Source organism: Strix aluco, chromosome 4 (genome assembly GCF_031877795.1).
Source record: "Strix aluco isolate bStrAlu1 chromosome 4, bStrAlu1.hap1, whole genome shotgun sequence".
Classification (NCBI taxonomy): domain Eukaryota; kingdom Metazoa; phylum Chordata; class Aves; order Strigiformes; family Strigidae; genus Strix; species Strix aluco.
Genome location: NC_133934.1, coordinates 41,115,755 through 41,137,079, shown reverse-complemented (window position 1 = coordinate 41,137,079; position 21,325 = coordinate 41,115,755). Strand labels below are relative to the sequence as shown.

At 35.8% G+C, this 21,325-nt stretch overlaps 1 protein-coding gene across 3 annotated transcripts in view; it reads right to left on the bottom strand.

Annotated features, from left to right (window-relative positions):
- Positions 1–12,743: 12,743 nt before the first annotated feature.
- HPGD (15-hydroxyprostaglandin dehydrogenase) overlaps positions 12,744–21,325 on the bottom strand; it is a 28,935-nt gene continuing 20,353 nt past the window's right edge. For 2 of the 3 annotated variants that reach the window (XM_074821406.1, XM_074821404.1), the window contains exons 5-7: positions 16,787–16,863; positions 14,658–14,821; positions 12,744–13,593 (exon numbers count right to left, since the gene is read on the bottom strand). In XM_074821406.1, coding sequence (XP_074677507.1) covers positions 13,458–13,593; positions 14,658–14,821; positions 16,787–16,863 — 377 coding nt within the window. In that variant the 3' untranslated portion in view covers positions 12,744–13,457. Of the gene's footprint in view, positions 13,594–14,657; positions 14,822–16,786; positions 16,864–21,325 lie in introns of those variants that run through there. The other variant, XM_074821405.1, reaches the window with a different exon arrangement.

The window sequence follows — 21,325 nt, the reverse complement described above, 5'->3', positions numbered from 1 at the left end:
TTTTCTCCATCTTCTCTTGATATTTGGTTCATAGACTTTTCATATTCTTCTGTAGCATTGACTGATTCAAGGTTTCTAGTGAGAAAGAGGGCATTCATATTTATTGGAAAATGGTTTCATAACCTATCAGAAATCACAAATTGTTTGGAAGCCAAGGATACATAGTATCCTATGATTCAAATCAGTGCAGAGAAACAAAAGAATTTTTTTATAACAAACTAGCAGCAGACAGTTAAAAGGAAGAGAAAAAATCTGAAGCCTAATGAGAGAAAATTATAAATGTACAGTTTAATTCCCCCCAAATTTCAGCAGCTTTACACTGGCAAGTGCCCTCTGTGGTTTGGAAATTAAATATTATTAAATGTTAATCCAGCAGGCTTTCCTCCTCAGGCCAAGTGTAAGAAAAGCAGAACATGCAAGCCTGGTCATGTACTTATGAACATCTTCCTACGTGGTCAGGATGTGGGCTTGCTAGTCATCCTTGTGCCTCCATGATCCCATACCAGTGCTGATGCCAGTGCTCCCTAGTGGTATGAACTGGCTCAACTTTCTGAAAGTTGAGTCACACATTGTGAGGTACAAAAGACTGTGGAGAAGCTCTTGGATTACTTATGCCACTTTATCAGCAGCTGGCTTGTTTACAGGAACAGCTCATTGAGAAAGCCTGTAATGTGACCAAATGGGATAAATGTCTGGCACTGAAGGAACAGGGGCAGCATGGGTATAGTCAGGTTCTTGATTCTGCTTTCTTTTCCCTTTTAACCTGTCATCCTAAGTTTCAGCCCTATCTGTGTATTTAATCATGACCTCCAAAGCTATAGCTTTTCAATAAGCTTACTTGTGTTATACGAGAAACAGAAGGCAGTATACATTTATCCATTTTTTTTCTCGTGCAGCCTGTGTAGTAAAAGTGATTATATGTAAGTTGGAAAAAAAACCCCAAACCAACAAGGACACACATGGAGCTCTCTGAAGTATGTTTCTTTTTGAAAAAACTTATGAATTACAGAGTCTGTGGTACAGGTCACGTGCTTGTTACTACATATTGCCACATATGATAGCAGAAACATTGCAGTTCAGCCGTTTTCTGGAGCTTCATCCAGAATAATGCAATGTGACCTTCAAAAACCTGCCTGGCTACTTTAAGTGTTTACAAGAGAGTAGGAAGGTATGGTGTGCTCTCTTACGTAGGTGGTTTTAAATATTAATAGAAAGAAATGTTCTTTCAACTATTTCCCCAGTTGTTTTCTTTCCTTATAAAATATATTGTATATTGAAGTATAATCTGTTTGCAATGTAGTATGATAAATGCATGACAACTAGTGTTCATGAGAAAATAGAAATCATATTTGAATATCAGTTACTAGTTAAAAAATAAAATTGCTACCCCTATGCAATGGGGTAGTCACAGCCCTTAGTTATGCAGGGTCAAAGTGAGTTTTGGTTCCAAACACGTTATGGATTTTTGAGAATAAACAATATGAGCTCAGGTCAATAATGATGGAAGTACTTTCTATGATGTAACAGCATACATTATCTTTGAAATAGAAGCGTTTTGCCCTGAGGTCCCTGCCTGCCAAGGAAAATAACATAAGTGTATCTAATACTCCTAGTCTCAAATAGACCTAACAAATTCAGGATTGTGTTTATCACTGGCAATAAAATTTTCATATGAAACATTTTTTATCTTTTGGATAAAATGAAACTTCTAATTTTCCTCTTAATGCTAAAAAATATTAAAAGTCTTTTGAATATGATGCTAGCCCAGCCAGCAGTATCTTCTGAGAAATAAGAGATTACAGGGAAATTAGAGGTATGAGAATATTTTACTAATTAAAAATTTGATCTTTTTATGTGAGCAAGCCTGCCTTACTAAAGTAATTCCATTTGATTTGTCTTCCATCTTCAAAATTGTCTGCTTTTGCAAAGCCAAAAAATGCTATATCTCAGTAAATGCTGCAGCAGGGGCCTATGAGTGTAATTTTCCTCCTTAGACTTTCAGTCCATTTTGCTAGCTTGCATTCTAAGTTTACAGCCATGTTTTTGCCGTGATTTGCAAGCTGTAGAATTAGGACCAGCCAAGGATGCACTTGTTGCCTACTCCAGATCAGCTGATTAATTCCTGCCAGTGCATGGGCCAAGAAAGGGGGAGGAAGGCAAATACAGTAATGAGCCTAGACCTCCTGCTGGGCAGAGTTGATGTTGGAGGGATATACAAGCATTCAGATTATACTACCCCATTCCAGTCTGTCAAGTCTGGAGCTTCCTTAATGTAGCAGTGTATTGTTGCCTGGGAGGCCCTTTGAAATGTTAGATACCTCCTCTTCACAGTTGATTTCAGGCCAATTTAGGCAAAAAAACCCCTTTCTTTTCTCAGATCTGTTCTTTCTGTTCATCAGGAGTAACTCAGAAACAATGAAGGCATTGTGCTTGGTGTCCTCATGTGGCTAGCAGCATTGGAGCTTTTCTGCCATAAATAGAAACTTCCTTTCATTGATCAGGATGTGCACATGGAAACAGAACCTCTACTATTTCAGGCAGTGGCCAGCCTCACAACTGGTTTCAGGTTTTTGTGTTGATTTTTTTTTTTCCCTGTTACTCTACAGTTAGCACTGTTGTTACCAGTTACTTGGTACAAGATAAAATCCTGCAGCCCATTCTTCTGTGTATAATTTCTAAACCTCTGGATCTGGCATGGGAAGTGTAACTTTGCAGCCAAACTCAGTGATTGCAAGAGAAACCAAGAACTTTGCATCCAAAGAGACATTTTGCCCTTCTCTTCCTTCTGACTCAAAGCCTAGAACTTACTTTCTTTTAGAAAGGAAATTCCTAGCCATCCACTGTACAGTAGGTCTTTAGCCATTGCTTGTCACCATCTGTCAGAGCAATCTGTCAACAGATTAACATTCAGGCTGGTTGTGGGATGCTATGGTGGTCTGCAAATGACTCGTTCCAGAAGAACCACAGTATAACCTGTGTAGGAAGTGTTAAAAATGTAATGTGCAGAACCATAGAACTGACCAGGTTGGAAGGGACCTTGAAAGATCATATCATCTAACCTTTCATGGGAAAGGGAGCCTAGATGAGATTATCTAGATGATCTAGAACATCACAGAGTCCTCTGTCCCAGAGGAGATGCCTCTAACAAGGCTTTCGTGCAGCTTGGGTGGATTCTTGTCCGTCTCCTTACCCTTTATTCTCTTCACTGGAACTGGTTCATGTTCTTCCCTAGAGAGCCTAGAGAGACTTCATCTCTCAGGCTATGGACTGATCTCCAGCCAGTGGGTGACAAATTCCTCTAAGTTCTTCCCTATTTAGTCATCTGGTGAACGTGTTTCACCAGATTTCAAGTGAAACTAACCCAATACCATTCTGATTCTAAATATGGGGGAAACAATCTGATTTTGTGTCCTCTAGGGTGACCTGAAAAGTTCTACAGATTCGCTTCCTTAATGGCTACCTTTACTTCACCTTCTCATCCTTGGCCATCAGACACCCTACCTCAAAGTGTAAAAATGTGAAGTTGTAGGTGTGGAAAAGTAAAATATGAAAAATAATAATTTAATTTCAGCCTGGCACTAACATGAAATTAAAACCAATGCTTTACTAGATAAGGAAGAACTGATTGCATGTAGAGAGCTCCAGTCCTCAACTATCTAATATTCTATCTGACTCTAACCCACATCGTTTAGAACAGGAAACCCAGAAAAATCTGTTTCCTCCAGATCACGTTGAAGTAATGGTATACAAGGTAATTAATATTCTGGATTTCAACCTGGCTCACTGGAATCCTCAAAGGCAAAGTGAGACAAGAAAGCAAAAAAAACTATTTCCTTTCTTTTCCAGAGAAAGATAAGTAGGAACAGCTATGCAAGCTCTGACATGTTTTACAATCTGATATGAAATTGGATTGTATTATACCACCTCAAGAGGATGCCAGAGTCATCAAATTGATAAGAGTTTGTTGTTCCACTGAATAAACCTCTGTTTTAGGAGGAAAAAATAACAGTTGGTGACTAGAAAGTCTTTTAATCCAGAACTGAAATGCTGTGTATAAGACTAAAAGCTGATGGTTTAAAAAGCCTAACCATTTGCTAAACATTAGAGGAAACAAAGCAAATAATCTCTCAAAACATTTTTGTTGTTGTTCTTGAGCCATTTAGTTAGGAATTTCAGAGGTATGAAATCTGCAGAAAAATAGTGGAACAGATCTCTGAATGGCGGAGACCAATTATTTCAATATTACATCTGACTTTAGCTTAAAAAGCAAAGAAATATGCTTGAAGTGTCCCTGTCCTTTCCCTAATTCAGTTAAGTAGATGGAGAGAGGGAGATAGACAGAATGTGCTTTCTCTCTTTGCACAGAGGTGGCTATTGGTATGCAAGAGGCTAAAGTCAATACTACTTGTGATGAATTGATTGAGTTTGCTCTTTTGGTATATCTACCAAGTTCTGCTATCAGAGGGGATATGGTATCCTGGTGGATTTTTAAAGCTGTTTTGATCAAAAGTGTGATGTATGACAAGAGGTTTGCTTTTTACCAGCTTCAAGTTTTCCCCCTTTCTTTGGCTACCAAGTAAGAGGGTGGTGCAGGATGTAAAAAAAATACACTGATCTCCACTGGATTTAATGAGTACGGTTTTAAAACTAATTTTATACAAATTTATCATTCCATTTCATTTTTTTTTGATATATGAGTAGAGTTATGTATCCAACAACAGATATGTAAAACCCTCAAATGTTGCCAAAGAATACAAGTTATACAAGCGGGCATGTCACAGGCTGACTTAGTGACTCAAGTCTTGGCAGCTGCCCTATAAACAAAGCTACTGAATTGGTTTGAATCTGTCTAACCATAGAACTTCTTCTGCAGCTCACTTTCAAAGATATGCTTTAAAGAATTACTAGAGAGTGAAAATTTGATCAAAATGCATGGATTACTAATGAGTTGAAAAATTAGAGTAGGCTTTAGAAATCAAATTATAATAGTTCTATTTCAGTCTCTGAGTTTTAATCAGACATGAATACATGCTAAATCTAAATCAAAGATTTGCAAATCAAAATGCATTCTTTTTCTCTATTACTGTAATTTACATTTCTGCTTTGGGACTCAGACTCAAAGTCCTGGTGGTGCCAAACACCACTGTCAGAACTGCTGTTCACTTACAAAGTCTGATTTTCAGTATCAGGCAAATATTGAAGATCCAGTAGTGTAGGTTGCTTTGTGGGTGATTAGAGGCCTGGTCATGCATTCTGAGTGTTTAAAACATATATAAAATAACAGCATGCAAGGGAAAAAAAAAAGTAAATAATTAGAAACCAATAACTATGATTCTGCAAGTCAGTAGCAATGAGTGTTTAGTATTAGTATTTGCCGAGGATGCCTTTTCTAGCATAAAATTGCCTACTTAATTGTTAGCAAGCCCCCTTAAGCAAATCCCTATAAATATCAAAAATTTAGAATGAGTACTATACTATAATGGTGGAGTCTTTATCAGTAGATTTGTGCTAATATGCACCTGTGACTGTAAAGTCTCATTTTATGACAGCTCTTTCTCTTTTAATTTCTTCTAGAATGTTGTTTGTTGACTTCCAGAACTGGGGACTCGGTCACCTCTCCCTGGAGAGGAGGGAAAGAGTATTTGTGGTCGATTTGGTTTGACATTGGCATTTCATTTAGAAATTAAATGTGAGCTCTCAGTTTATGCATATTTTCAACCACCATTAGCAAATCTTTATGGTTTGTCACATACTCTGGAGCAGCATTTACCATTAGTTAGTGCCCAAGTCCTGTAGGTTGACACTTTCTTCTGCATTTTCTCCAGAATTGTGCAGCTCGGAAGCTGTGACCCAACAGATTTGGAGATAAACTTTAGTTTTCTGGGATAGGCCAAAAATGACTTTTAGCTGAATGTTTCTCTGAATAGCTGGAAATTAAGGGAAGCTAGAGGCAAAGAGCTAACTAAGACCAAGACAGCTAGTGAAGCCTGCTTTTCTCCAGAAGGCAGTGAGCAATATCGTGCAGGAGACGCTGGAGTGAGGCAGAAAATTCCAACTCATTTCTTTGGGGGATTCTTGCATAGTTCTCGCCTTCCCTGACTACAAGTGCTGTCCAAAATGCTTAGTCCTCACAGTAGGATTTGGCAAAGAGGGAAAGCTCCACGCCTGCAGGACCTGAATGCAGTTAATGCCTCAGTGCTATATGTTATCTCATGACTTTTTGTCTATAGTGCAGAGCTAGACTCTGATTCAGTTAACTAGTACGCTGGTTTCAGTCTCACTGAAGTGGATGAGATCTAAGCATTTCCCTGAAGCTGAGCGTGCATTTTCAAGTATTACTTTATATACAGATGTTTCTGTAAAATGACTGATGTTTCAGTGCTGAAGTTCCATTTGAGAACAAAAATATTTTGTTGTAAATGCAGCACCAAGGCTTGAAATTTACAGAAATTAAACACATTTAATTTATTTAAACAACTGTGATTGCTTTTCAAGCTATCACTAATTGAAAATTCCATTAACAAACTTTAATGTTTTCAGTCCCTGTGTCTGTGAAACAGACCCCACAGATCTTTGTTGGCACCCTGTAGTATTTTAATTTATGCTACCAATGTATTTTCATGGTCAAATGTTCTAAGAAACTCTCCTTGGAAAATAAGTTTGAATTTCATTCTAGCATGTAGAGTGATTACTGTACCTTTTTTCTTCCTTAAACTGTATAAATATTTTTTTTTCCCAACAGTTTATGGTATGACGACAACTCAAGGGAAAATTAGTGGACAAAACCAACCTTACTGTTCATACCAATATGTGTACAAACTGTTGCTCAAACAAATTAATCTTATTCTTTTAGCCACAGGGTTTGCACCATGTATGTGTCCTAGACAAATATCTGTACTGGAAGAAATAGCTGCTTATCTTCAATTCAGTTTAGTAGTACAAACTTTGTAATTTATGGAAATGTTTTGTTCTGTGTTTGGTTTTTTGAATGGTTGACATATTAGGAGTAATGACAAGGAGTAATGAGACTATTCAGATGATATATCTGATGATTTTTCAAGGAACACAGTCCTAGAGATGGGCCTCCTGAACACATTTTTGGTTTTGGCCACACTGTAACATAATTTTTTTTTTTTTTTTTTAGGCAGAAGTCACTGTTGCACTTAGTGGACAGTTCTGTTCAATAAATGCAATGACAATGTATACTCTCTTCTGCTTTTTTACTTGTCATTATTCTTTGGATGGATAGTTTTCAAATGGAAGTTGGTTTTTTGGAGGGATTTGGCTTTTTGTTTTGTTTTGTTTTCCACTTCTACAAGTAAAAAGTAATACTAGCAGCTCAGACACCAGGAGGAGAAAAACCCATAAGAAAAAAAGTAAATTCCTCCTGCCACAAAGACTCTGTCATGAAATATCTGGGAAATGTCCAGTGCATAGAATCACAAGTATTTCAGTGACTGTGACACTGATGCATCTATGGTAATATATAAAATAATATAGAAGGTATTATAACATAAGGCAATAGATTTGCCTCAGCAGATGAAATTTTAGAGAGACATAATATGTCAAAGATTATACATTAGTTAATGTGTGAATGTTTAAATTAAGAGCAATTCTAATTTTGATATAATTCAGGAACTGAAGAAAAATGAAGTTGCAAATTTGACTTAGACAAGGTAAAACCTGCTCAATGAAATGTAGTTTATATAGATTTAAGCATATTCCATGAACTTCACCAAACAGATTTGGCAGATGAACATCACTGAAAAATAATGCATTACAACTTTTAGAAAAGTTACTAGCTTCAAATACATGCATAAATAGTGTATGTTGCTCTAGAACAAAGGATAATTTCTATTGTATGTGTATTCTGTGAGTGTATAGATATATAGATACATATATGTGGAGATCTGTGTGTGTATGTATATATGTGTGTGTATATATATATATAAAGTCATGTACAGAGGGTGTAAAAAATAAAGTGTGGTAGTCCCTGTATGAAGTCAATATGTACTGTTCCTCTAGGAAACGTGAGTATAAGATGAAGTGTTGGTGTAGCACTGGGCATGTATGAAGATCTAGCTGCATTTTCTCTAGCCTTGCATTAATACATACCAAGGAAAGTAACTCTCTTAAATCAAAACAACAGCAGTAGTTTTGATAAGTGTCAGATAATTTGTAAGCATTGCTGAGAGCAGTGTATTTAAACAAATGCAGAGGAGAAAAAAGCTCCACAGAGGAACACTATATCTGTTTGAAGTGAAATTGCCAGAAGGATTTTGTACAAGGAAGATGATTCACTTCTGTAACAGCTGTTCCAGAATAAGTGGCAGAGATTTCAGCATTCTCTACCCATCTGTGGGTCTTTCTTGTGAACTGCAGTATTCATGTGTATGTGAGGTTAACTGTTTGTAGTGTTAATTGCAGCAATACATCTCCAAGGTCAAACGCTGTACAAGATTCTGAAGTGTTAGTCATTTATGTAAATAGGAATGGCTAGATGAACTAAAACACAACTACTTTTCTCAAGAGTTTTACACTCCTATGTTCCAAAAATATCTTTGTTTCCTCTTCTATTCTGTGGGTTTTGTTTACAGCTGTGGGAAAGTACACTCAAAGTTGTCTTTGTGCTTTTTTCTGGAAGCAGGCAGAACTGTGCTAATTCTCATGTCCTATAGTAAAGAGTTCAAAGCTGTGTAACTGAGAGCCTGATTTCCAATTCTTCTTTCTTTACTTTCTCAAGATTGCGGCTGCTGAGGAAAGCTCGCATTGCAAAGAGAAAAATGATGCTGAGATACCTTAGGCCATTTCTGTGAGCATCATGTGAACTAATAAACTGGCCTTACAGATTGTCTGAAATCAGTGAAATGAGTGATGTCTTAAGTGAATATGTTCTTGATGACTCCTGAAGAGACGCAGTTGTGTTTTGGTGTAGCTGGAGTGTAGTTCACTGCTGTGATGCTTGTGTTTAAGGTAGTCCAAATGGAAAGATGCAGAGAAGGAGGTGGCAAGGTCAAGGTGATAAATAAGGCTTGGGTAGATCTTTTGCATTCTTCTTGGATGTCACTACAATAAATCTCATGAGGCTAAATCTAGAGCCTTAAACCATTCAGAAATCCTGGAGCAGATGTCAGACCTGTCACTAGATGATCATCCTGTCCTGTGTGGCCTCTCTTCTGAGTGAAAACAGGAAGGCTAGGAACCCTCTGATGAAAGTGAAAGCTGAAAAAGTGCAGTTCTGTAGCAAGAAATTAATTCTGCCTCTGCAGCAGTAATAATCTCTGTAAGGTTTGCCCAGCAGATGCCAGCAGTGAATTAGCACAGAGCTTGTGGAAAAATAAAAAGAACTGAATGTGTAACTGTTGCAAATGTTTCACTGCTTAAAAAATGATTGCTTGAAATAACCTTAATGAAAAAGGTTATTTTTTACTGTGAAGATCCTCATTTTATCCTCTGAATCCCTGAGAATAGTGTGTTAGACTGTCTCTATACAAGTCAGAAAACATTCAGGTTTAAATTTGGTCCACAGTTCATAATAATGGCTTTCCACATAAACAATGGTATTAAGTTACTTATTTTAAAGATGTTTTAGGTTTAGCCTTTTTGCATCTTATATATTTTCACTCAACCTGGTATCTACCTGTTTACTGTTCCCTTCAGAGTAAAAACATAACTCTTCTTGTTTACTGTCCCTCTCAGTTTGAATTACAGATTTGACCTGACATTAAGCTGTTCCTTTTTGTACTGGAGGGAAAAAAAAAAAAAAAAAAAAAAAAATTGAAGTCATATGGTATTATCCTTCACTTTCATTGAAACATCTGGACTTCTGGAGCTATAGCTGAAAACTGTCAACATCTCTTGATGCAAAGCAAAGAGACTTAGCTAAAAGGGAAGTTCAAGCTGGAGAATCATCCTGGAGAAAGTTTAGTGCAGTTCAACACTGAGGAAGGAAATAATGATCTGTCAGAAGAGCCCCATCCTGCCCAAAAGCCATAGCATTAAATATCTAATGCTGTTGTTCTAAAGATTGGGCTCATATTCAAGATTTTAGTAGAAACCAGATTTTGGTTTTATTAAAGTTTATTTTTGGTTTGCTGTTTGCAAAGCTTATGTTCTAAGCAAGAGGAAGAAGTCTAGCCTCTCATATCAGGACTTCCCTTAATTTAAGGAAGCTACAAGGAGGACTTGTTACTGCTTTGTTACTCTCAATAATAAAATTGATGCACATGATTTTATGATACACATAATACAAGTCAGTTCCAGGTCCTTCTGAGCTGTTGAGAAGATAATGTGTTATCCACCTAATTATGTTGATGACTGTGATTATGTACTTTTTCAAAAATATTTCCTTGAATCAAGGTGTTAAATAATACAAATGAAGTAACACTGTCACGTCACAAAGCAGTTGAAATGCTGTATGATTTGGGCTTTCATGTAGGATCATAAACACTGAAACATGGAGTTCACTAGTAATATTTATTCTTTAGCCTTAAAAGATTCCTATTTGAAACTGTAAGGACCCATTGAAAAGTAAACTTGTGTCACATGGGAGTGAGTGTTCATTACAAATAATGATCATTATATGAGTCTAGATTATTACTTGTCATTTTATGTTCTTGGCAATTAGTGGATCTCATTTAAAATATTTATTTTTACTGCTGGCTGAGTTTCCCTATAAAACTGGAACAGACATCTTAAAAACTATGATCTCCCAGGCAAAATAAATTAAGTCTTGGAATTATGTCAAGACTTTTAACTGAAAATGAAGTTTCAAAACAATCTTTGTGCAAAAATGAAACTCACTTTCTCCCTTTAACTCATCTTTCTACCTACTGTTTTTTTGGGTGTTTCTGTCTGTAAATCAAACATATGCTCTTTTTCTTGCTTTCTGGAAGACTTCCAAAGGTTGGGGGGGAAGTCTTACAGGAAACCTTTCCAAAACATATTTAGGACTTGTTCTTCCTGTACAGATAAAACCCTCAGATGTGTTTTTAATACAGACTAACTGAAACTGGAAAACTGTAATATCTGGTTTGGGGCATTTTTTTTTTAATTAAAAGGTAGAAATTTGATGGATATTTTTCCTATTAGAATTTGCATCAAGAGTTTTACTTCATTGTTACTTCCTTGTCTCTTTCAGTGAGTTCCAGATGTGCTAATAATTTGAGATTTATCTCAGTATAAATGTTTATTTGATCAAATGAGCATGTATTGCGTTTGGAGACTTCCTTATCAGATTATCAGATGGAAATGAATGCAGTATTTGCCTTTCATGAAGTTTTCTGCATGGCTTTGATTTGAAAACATCTGTCTTTAAGTTACAAAAATAATTCAGAAGAAAAGACCTATACATACAAGAAAGATATGGCTTTAATTCTTTCCCAGATATAGTCTTAGATTTTCCTGGTGTCCTGGAGTCTAACTGCATATTTTATTAATCTGATTTTGTCTTGTGTGACTGTCGATATACCATGTAAATGGAATCCATGCTTAAAGTATTGCCAATTCACAGAATTAGAATGTTGTACCAGTGCAATTCCACAAATTAATTGTGCAATGTGTGAAGTGATTGGCTCTAATTACCTTTAAATTTCTTTTTGTTTTTCTTCCTTCAGGGAGCATATATCAGAATTCTGGCCTTTTATTACTAACATTCATAAATTATATATTCTTTCATTGATCCCTTGGAAAACTCAACTGTCCCTGTTTAATAGGTATTGCTTTTGGGGCAGCAAAGAGTAGACATGAACAAAAGTAGTAAAGGCAAAAATATATCGTCAGCATACATACTGACATTTAAAATATTCCCATCATTATTTGACATATGTTATTAAGAGAAGCTGCTGAGTTACTATCTAACTTAGTGTGCTGTTTGCTAGTTACATGGTTTGCATATACTATCATAATTATTAAACCTTCCCTTGTTTATAAACTACATTGATATATGGCTTAACAAGGAGAGAGACAAAGATAGATGATTACCAGTGTTAGGACCCTAACTAAAGAAACATGCTGACTTTAAGTTTATATCACATCTTTTGCACTACTCTGTCACATATTAGGAAATGCTCTATTTTTAATGAGACAAAAGTAGAAATTAATCCAATCAAATCAGATAGTAGCTGTTAGTCCAGAGGGATATACAGATGCTTTCAGGAATGTTGTTGGTGTGGCTAGCATCATCTGTGCATTCAAAATAGGTTTTAAAAATAGTGTTAACATAGCCAAAAATGGAGGTGGGGGGAGAATGATGAGTAATTTAAGGTATGTGTGTCTGTTTCTTTTCTTCTTCCCATAGTCTTATTACTCCCTGACTTCCACAGAAGGTAAATATTAGTGTTTCCACTCTTTCAGTTGCAAGGCTGAAAAAAACCAATGCTTATATCAATTAAAGTCAGGGCTCCTAAGGAGGGTAAATATTAATTTTTCCCAGCTTTCCGAGGAGTTATTAAATCTTCTTATGTTATGAGCCTAAATAAATTATCATGTAAAATTTTATTTTTGTCAGGTATGTAACCCACGGAGTGCCAAGGTTTGTTTCATAAATGTAGCTGGGGATTGACCTGGATTCAGAAGGTCCAGTGGCACTCAGGAGGCAGGAAGCTCATTTTTCACTGACACTATATGACATACCTCATCTAAGAATATGTATCACGATACCAAAATGGACATGTATAAAACATGAAAAAAGAGATTATTCACAATTTAATTGAAGTTTTAATAAATCAAGGCAAGAAATTAAATTTAAAGGTTTAGAAAATTATTTAATGAGTAAATCTACATTTCAGTCAATGCCAAAGTATTCATCCTTGTATATACAGAGAGAGAAAATTCATATATATAATCTATAAAAGAAAACAAAATTATTTCTAGACGATTTTATAAATAGCTAAAATCCAAGAAGATAAAAATCTCTACTTTCTTGTATGATATGCAACATATTTAGTTGCATGTATAAATGAGGAAAGAGAATTTTGCCTCTTGTTCTATTTTACATTTCATAATAAAAAGTAAATTCTTAACTCCTTATTGGTATATTTGTGTTCTAGATTCCTGAACTGAATTCCTGGTCTGAAGAATTCAAGATGTAAATAAGCAGACACTTATGACAGTGAAAAGAATTATACAAAGTCCACCAAAATACCCTTGGAGTATGTAGATCAGAACTACTAGAAGGAAAAAAACTGGCCTCTATTACTACATAATCAAAAAATCTTCAGAGCATTGTGTTTATCTACTGAATAAATACTATTACTAGTGCTTATAGAATTAAAATAGGATGGCAACATCATCCCACACCAGATTTTCTTGTCCATCTCTTTGTTATCAGGATGCGAATGTTTGAACGCTGTCACTGTTCTAAATACAACACTAACTTTTTTTTTTCCAAAAATTACTCTCTTCAAAATTTTTTAAAATTTAAGAAAAGCCAAAAATAATTAGCATAAACCAGTTATTTATCTCTTTGATGTAAAAGGTGTTTGGCTGTATTGTTGAAAATGAATCCCTTGGGATGCTGTAATCTTCATAACTTCTCCATTTAGAGTATCGTCTTCAATTATTGTTATCAGTCCCTCAGCAATTATTGATGGGCTGGAAAAAAAAAATTATTTCAGAATCATGATGTAATAGAACATGTGAAAAGGACAAGTAAATAAACTCGATGTAGATCTATACACCCTGAAAATTAAACAAACTGGTATTTGAACAAATTTATTTTCAAGAAAAGCAAAAGCGATATGTTTCAGGAGAGAAATCCAGTCTCCTCACTCAGGACATATAACGTAAAGCAGCAACTTTACAGATCATCATTTGTTTGTTCTAGCTACTTCTAAATCCCTGTGGACATCCAGGTGCCACTGGGCTTCCTATCAAAGTTTTCTCTGTCAGGGCAATGGACAGAAGGAATCTTTACACAATCCTCTGCAGCTCTTTGCTGTTAATTTATCCTGTTTCTGCAGCAGGACTGACACACAAATCAGTGTAAGGAGAATATTGTCACGTGCAGTCGATAGGTGCAATAAATTTTACATATGAAAAAACATGGGTGAAACAACACAGAGAATTTCTTTTGTGAAGACGTATCTGACCAGCTAATTGTTATGAGGCTGAGAAAATGTTAAAAAAATATCACTTTATGCTTGTCTTGTTCTCACACTCTTTCCTAGCTGTCTGCTTTTAGCCTTTGTTGGCAATACCATAACGGTCTTGATAACTCTTTGATCTGATCCACCATCGTCATTACTGTGCTCTTATGAACTTAGTCTAGTTTTGTCAGTTCTTGGTCTGATTTCTATCTTGGTTCACTTGCAAACTTTGTGGAAATATAATACAAATCATATACCCTGTATCTCACAGCAAGGTTGATTAAACAAATTTATGGAAGAACACCAAGGGCCATTAAAAACTAAACCTACCCTCTCTAACTTGAGAATTTGATTTGCACTTTGCTGGGAAAATGGAAGTATCACCGAGTGGGTGATACTCTTAAAATAGCATTAGTTATCTGCCATTTGTTCCTTGTATATAGGATAACATATTTGATAGACTTTTATCTGAGGCAGTATTTCCCTTTAATTTTCCTGAAAGCGCTATTGTGTGTGTGCTTGTTCTTCATTAACAAAAGGCAAAAAATCACTGTGTCTGACTTGACTTACTCCATCACGCCATAGAACTGCATCATATTTTTGATCTCATCCTTATATGAATAAAATTGTCCCATATTCTCCTCTTTATCTATTGACTGAAGAATTGGTGTGTTGACAAATCCTGGACAAATTGTGTTGAGTCTCACACCGTAGTTTTCCATATTAGCCGCTAACTAGAAAAGAGAAAAAGTTAGGCATTCATCATCAGCATTTTAAAACAGCATTGTATAAGTAGTTTTTCAAAGAATGAGATTTACCACTAAATGCTTTTCAGCCTTGCCTAGTAAGCAAATTTTGTTAATACTGATTGTTTTGTTTCACCAACTAAGTTTGAAGCATGTTTTCTCTAGTAACCATACTAGATTACTAGGAAAAAACATCTGTTTTGCTGAGAGAACAATTCTACAAGAAATCAACACTCTTCTTTCCATGCAGCTGTTTTTTTCTAATATTTTTGTTATTAGTGCTCTTGGCATGTCATTAACAGTGTTCTAGGGTGATGATGTAACTATTATAAGCAAAGCCAAGTAAAAAAATTCTCTCAAATGTATGCTTCCAATCTTATAAGAACTTTCTTATTAAAAGAAAACTATCTGAAGTCAAATCAAGATTTAACTCTAAGAATGTATTTACCTCCCTCACATCAAAAGAAATAGGATTTGGTCTCTGCAGCTAGAACTGTAATGCTAAACCTTTCCAGCTGCTCTTTTGTCCCTGCTAAGGGATGAATCTGTCACTGAGCATCTCCACAGGAACATCCCTGGGAACTCCAGGAAAGAGGCAGGAGTTTTTTTGGGAAGCAGTTCCAAAGCATGATGAAAGAAAGCAGCACAAATTGTTCTGGGAGTGGTAGGACCCTTCCTTTGTGGTGCTACCAATGCATGTGTGTAGCAAAGAAGTCCGATCAGCATCCAGGCATATGTTGAATGCCTGGTGAACTTTCTTAGCAATGGCACAGAACTTGTGAACTATACATGATATATCCAAGAATAACCATAACTGTTCAACACTGAGTTCTATTTATTTTAATATTTAATAGGAATTCTTTCTGGTATTACATAAATCGTATGTCATTTTCATGATATGGTAGCCTGCCCTTTTGGTCTGGAGAAGAAAAGAAACTGAAGTCCTTGATGTTTTGTTTCATACCTGCCCAGTGTTAGGCTGTACTGCCTTTCCTGGTGAATACAATGATTCATTAAATTTATTATTCTTTTTCTCCTCGTCATTCTCATGTTCCATAGAGACAGAATTTCCTCTAATTTTCCAGCAGAGCCTTTATTTTTGAATTTAGATGGTGATGTTTATATTATAATGAGATGACAAAAATGGAAAAACAGGTGTCAGGTTCATGCTGTGGCTAATATGTTATATGCAACACTTACTCATACTAATCTGTTTAGGTTAATCTAAAAAAGAAGTTAAAGGTGGGGGTGTAACATATAGATAAACTATCAAAATGGTCATTTCAGGTGCTTTATTCTGGAAATTATATTGTAAATCCTATGAGTAGATTATCTTTAAGCTTAGGCTGTGAAAGTGTAATCATATCTGCTCCCTCCAAGTTATTTTATCATACTGGTTGTTCAATTTAACTAGACAGTTTTGGAGTCAGAGTCTAAGACTTACTATATGGTTATATAACATGTAACATGTCCCATCCTGAATGTGTCATTTTACGTTTTCAGCATATTAAGAGTTGGTAAGAATAAATAATGGCAGACATTTTTGCATTCAAGTTCCTTTTTGTACACTTTAGTACCTATTTATCATAAAAAAGTCATCAACCTGACTTTCAAATAAGGAAACCAAAATGTTAAATGACTGGGATGGAGTTATGAAAAATATTTTTAAAGCTTGGATAAGAATTTGACTTTTGGGCTCTTCCCATTGTCCTTAAATTGCTTTACAACATCTTTCTTCCATGCTCCCAAAACTTCAAATCGGCCATAAACACACACGTCTTACATATTTGATCTTTGGATTCCCTTTGCAAAAGGAGGGAACCTCCACTGCTTCAGACACTTTGTTTGCTTTAAGAAAATTAGTCCCAGTTGTGTGACAATAATGAGGGAACATGAGAAACTTGGCATGTTCCCAAGGAGCTGCTGATACTGTTTTCAAAAACACATACTTACTGCTATTGACCGTGTGAATCCAATTACACCATGCTTTGTAGCACAGTACACAGGTTGGAATGCAGCAGGCATGAGTCCTTTAAAATAAAAAGGTAGCTGAATAAAGATGTTGAGTACTCCTCTTTGTGATTACCTTAAACACACATATAGGTCTATAATGTAAAAAATAAGTGATGGATGTATAGAGATGCAAGAAAATAGATTAGTAAAAGTTTGCAAATTTTGTAATCTGAGGTAGGCTGGGAAAAGATATGAAATGGATAAAAATGAGGAGGCAAAATAAAAGTAACAAAAGAGTAGAACTTTTAAGAGAAAAAGTTGTATCTATGAAGTATGACTTAAAAGGATCTGGAAGAAAACAGTGATGAAACTTTTGAGCCTTTTATGAATCTGTGAAGTGTTTAAGGTATGTAAAGTATTTTAGATAAACTTTGATTGCTGACACCCTAGTTGCTGATATGTAAACTGGACACCTGCAATCATTTAGTGTTTTCAGGGATGAAGTATGGGAAAAGGTAAGGGAAATAGCAAAATCCATTTTGACTACTGTAACTGATTGAATATTATCTTTGTAATATTTCAAAACATAAATATAATGTCAGACTTAAATCCCTTGCTGATGTTGTTACAGAAGGAATAGTAACAAAACTCAGCCTCAGACAAAACTTTTTCTCTAGCCCTAATGTGAGAGATGAGTGTGCTGCACAGCTGACTGAAGTGCAGTCAGCCAACACATCTGCCCATGCAATATTGTTACTGCTTATTTATTTGACAATGTGGTTAGTACTATGACTACATACACTTTTGCATAGTAGTTTTTGCTTAAAGGAGCAACTATAAACAAAATAATTCAGACTTGATGCACCATCTGAGGCATTGTAAAATTTATTTTACTTACAATACTATTCTGGTAATATTTCATAGGTAATAGTTTTTTAAAAGACATTTGAATGAAATAGGGAAGCCATTTTGCAATAAGCAAATGGAAAAAGCCCTGAGAGGTGAACACAAGACCTCAGTGCAGAGAGAGTATAGAGATAAGTGAGTAAACACTGTGAGTGGAATAAGATGAAGACCTCAAATAGTGAGCAAAAAGAAATGAAAGCAGAGATGTAGATAGGGAAGCTTTTTGAAGCATTTTCTAGATTGAATGAAATTGGCTGAAAATGATTTCATGGTATGGTACCTCCTACAGTGGGCCCTGTTCTGGAATGAAAAGCCAGGATGAAAATTTTTAGAAGGGAACAGGAAAAAGAGGTAACAATCCTGGGTAGTATCATTGCTATTTTCTGTAAGGAAAAGGAGAAGCAAAATAAAAAATGACTGCTAACATTGTGAACCTTTATGGTGGGAGTGGGAGAGCATAAAATCACTATTTATAGTAGAGAAAGAAGAGAGAACAGAAGTTTTGGAGGAAAACTAAGAACTTAATTCTAGTAGGACTGTTTGATGGTAAAAAGCTGGTCAAGAAGGGATGACAGACCATGAGTGTATATACATTTCTGCCCATTATGCCAACAATTTCCATTAGACAATGACAACTGAACTGGACCACATGCATGCTGTAGTTCCACCTGAAAGCTAAGGTCTTGTGAATAGCAAACCACAGCCTGTTCTAAAGTTAGGGGATAAAATTTGTATGTGTTCCTGAATGTGGTATTATAAAACTGGATACCGATTTTGATGCCTTAATGTTTGATTCTAATGGGAGTCATCCCAATTAATATCTCAGACACGTTTTTCATTCTTCATATTTCATATCTTTAAGTGATATAATCAAGAAAGGGTGTGACTTCTGTCAGTGGAGATGAAGAACACACTACCCCGCTTTAAGTATGGATTTGCCAGAAAAATTATGTATGCCAGAGACTTGCATGGGCTCACTGCTCTGAAATTCATTTTGTCTGAAGGAAAAAACTTTCTAAGATGGCACAAAGCTCTAATTACAACCCTGACACCTTCAAGGTTTTATCTTGGTTTTGGTGATCCAATGAAAGCAACACTGGTATTAGCACTGTTCAGTGGTGGGAAATGAAGAACTTTAGTGGCTGGTTGTTCTCTTAAATTTGTATTTATCAACTTAGCTTGGATTAAGGCGTTATGCTTCTGATTGAGAACTTGCTTTATGAAAAATGGTTTTTGTGTTATATATACTTTGTGTATAAAGTATTTATTTGATCAGTGAAAAAATATGTTTTCATAGCATATTCCTTAGGGCATTCATCTGTTAGAAAATCCGGACTGGATTTGCTGCTTCCATGAATATTTAATTATCTTATGCAAAGTGGTACTGCAGTGAAACAGACTGGAGAACATTATGCACAAAATAATGGGGGAAGGAAGGGGAGGGTGTTCAAATGGATGGTGATGGGGCAATGTACTCCTGGAAAGTGATACATGTGGTTCTCAATCTCTCTTTGCAAGGGAAGGCAACTATGCCCAGATTTTCCTCTCTCTGATGTTGCTACCTCACTGAACTGTTACATGAAAGGGGACAGGGAACTTCCTTCTCCCCTGAAACAATCTTCATTGAGAACTAGTTGGTGAGTTGCAAATGATTTCATGATGACTGAAGGTGCTCTTTGGTTTACGAAAACCAATTTAAGCAGACCAGCACTAATCCTGTGCATCAGTGTTAACTGCTCTTTTTTATTTTTCTCAGTTCCTGGCAGACTGACAAAGACAGTTCTTGCCCTTGGTTGTACCCTAGTGCCCTTGTCATTACGAGATCAAGAACAGTCTACCATTTGAGACATGGTGTCAGACTTCTCACTACAACTGCCTATTTGTCATGGTCAATAGTTTTTATATCCACATTTTGAGAAATTAGTATTGAAGGTAGAGGATTGTATCAATAAGCTTGAATTGTATCAGTGAGCTTTGTTGAAACCAGTATTTCCTTTCAGTCTGCTGAAGAGCTTTGATGAATACAGAATTAAGCACTTTTTCCCCAGATATGCTTTCCCACTGAACACGTTGCCCTCAAGAGATTTGAACAAGTCTCTTTCTTTGAATCAAGATAGATTAGCTTTTAGATGACCTTTCTGCCCTCTATTTGCTCTATGCAAATATTAGGCAGCTTGAGACAAATGTAATTTCTGTTGGTATCTTTAAGTTTCATTAATTGTTGGAGGAGTGTACTTCATGTTTGAATGAGTGTGGCACAGAGAATAAAGAATCATAGTCTGTTTTCTAACATGGCTGTTCACCTCATGGGGGCTTTGGGTTCATCAGAAAGCACTGCCTCTACACTATGATTATGCGGTGATTAAGGTCTATTCCCAGTTATACTTTAGACAAATATATTCACTGTTAAAACATTTAAACATCCCATTAAAATATTTAAGTTTTCGGTCACTAATGTGATAATCACAGTATTGTGTGGCATCCTAAAATTCTAAATTTTTCATTGTTTATGGAGATATGTGAAAATGCTGAAAGGTAAGTTTTGGCAAACTGACAGAACCTATTTAAAAGAAAATCAAAAGTGTGCTTCTCTATGTGCTGGAAAATATTGCTGAAGTAATGTGTTTTCCTTTCAGTATAAGGTTTGTTTTATAAAATATCCTTATCAAAGCCTATTGCAAATAAGTTACATTACAAGATTTAGCCATATTTATTTAAATTAAATGTATTTCCAAACCACATTACAGAAATCTCCTTTGTTGCCCTTAGGCAAAAGTTTGGATAAACAGTATCGAATATGCTTACAATGTTCTTTGAAGGCCAAAGCTTCTTTTGAAAAGCGGATATATGTAACTAGAGAAACAAGCTAGGGGTATGATGGTTCTAGAGAGTGATGAGAGAACTGATTAAAGGGGTTTATATAATACCCTATTCTTAAGAATAGGGAGAGGTACAAGATCACCTTCATTATGTCCGTTATACTGCTGTGATCTGTGTCAAAACAAAGGAGACACAGAAATCCTAGCAAAAAATCTAAGCTGTGTCATTTCTAGGAAATTTTTAACAGTGAACTGAAGTCTCAAGGGAATAGTTTCTAAATTTTCTAACTTCATTCCTGTGGATTCTGCGCAGCACCCTCCTTTTTACAAAGGGGAGGGACCAGAGGCTCTTTCATGATGCTGAACTGAAGGCCACAGTTGTGCAGCCATTTACACCTTTGCTCTCCTGTATCACTGAGATAAATTCTTGCCTTTACTCAATGATGTTAACCATATGCTTAGCTTTGTTCTTGTAATATACATAGGATCAGGTCCTAAAAAAGCCTCTTTACTGTGAGGGGTACTTTAAGTATTTATTTTGGCTGAAGCTTGCTGTAGGAGGAGGACAAAGTGGTTGCTTGAGTGTGAAGCCTGAGTGCCTGAAGTTGAGTGCAATCAAACTGCCGATATGGCTGTACAACAGAAAGGTATCCAGATACACTACACATTGAACAATCTCTCATAAAAAGCTATCATGATTTGATGCTAAATATTTTACCAGTTTTTAAGCCCTCTATGAATACTTTGATTTTTTTGTTTAATCTGCTAGAATCGACAGATGCAAATTCAGTTTTATGAAATACCTTTTTGAAAG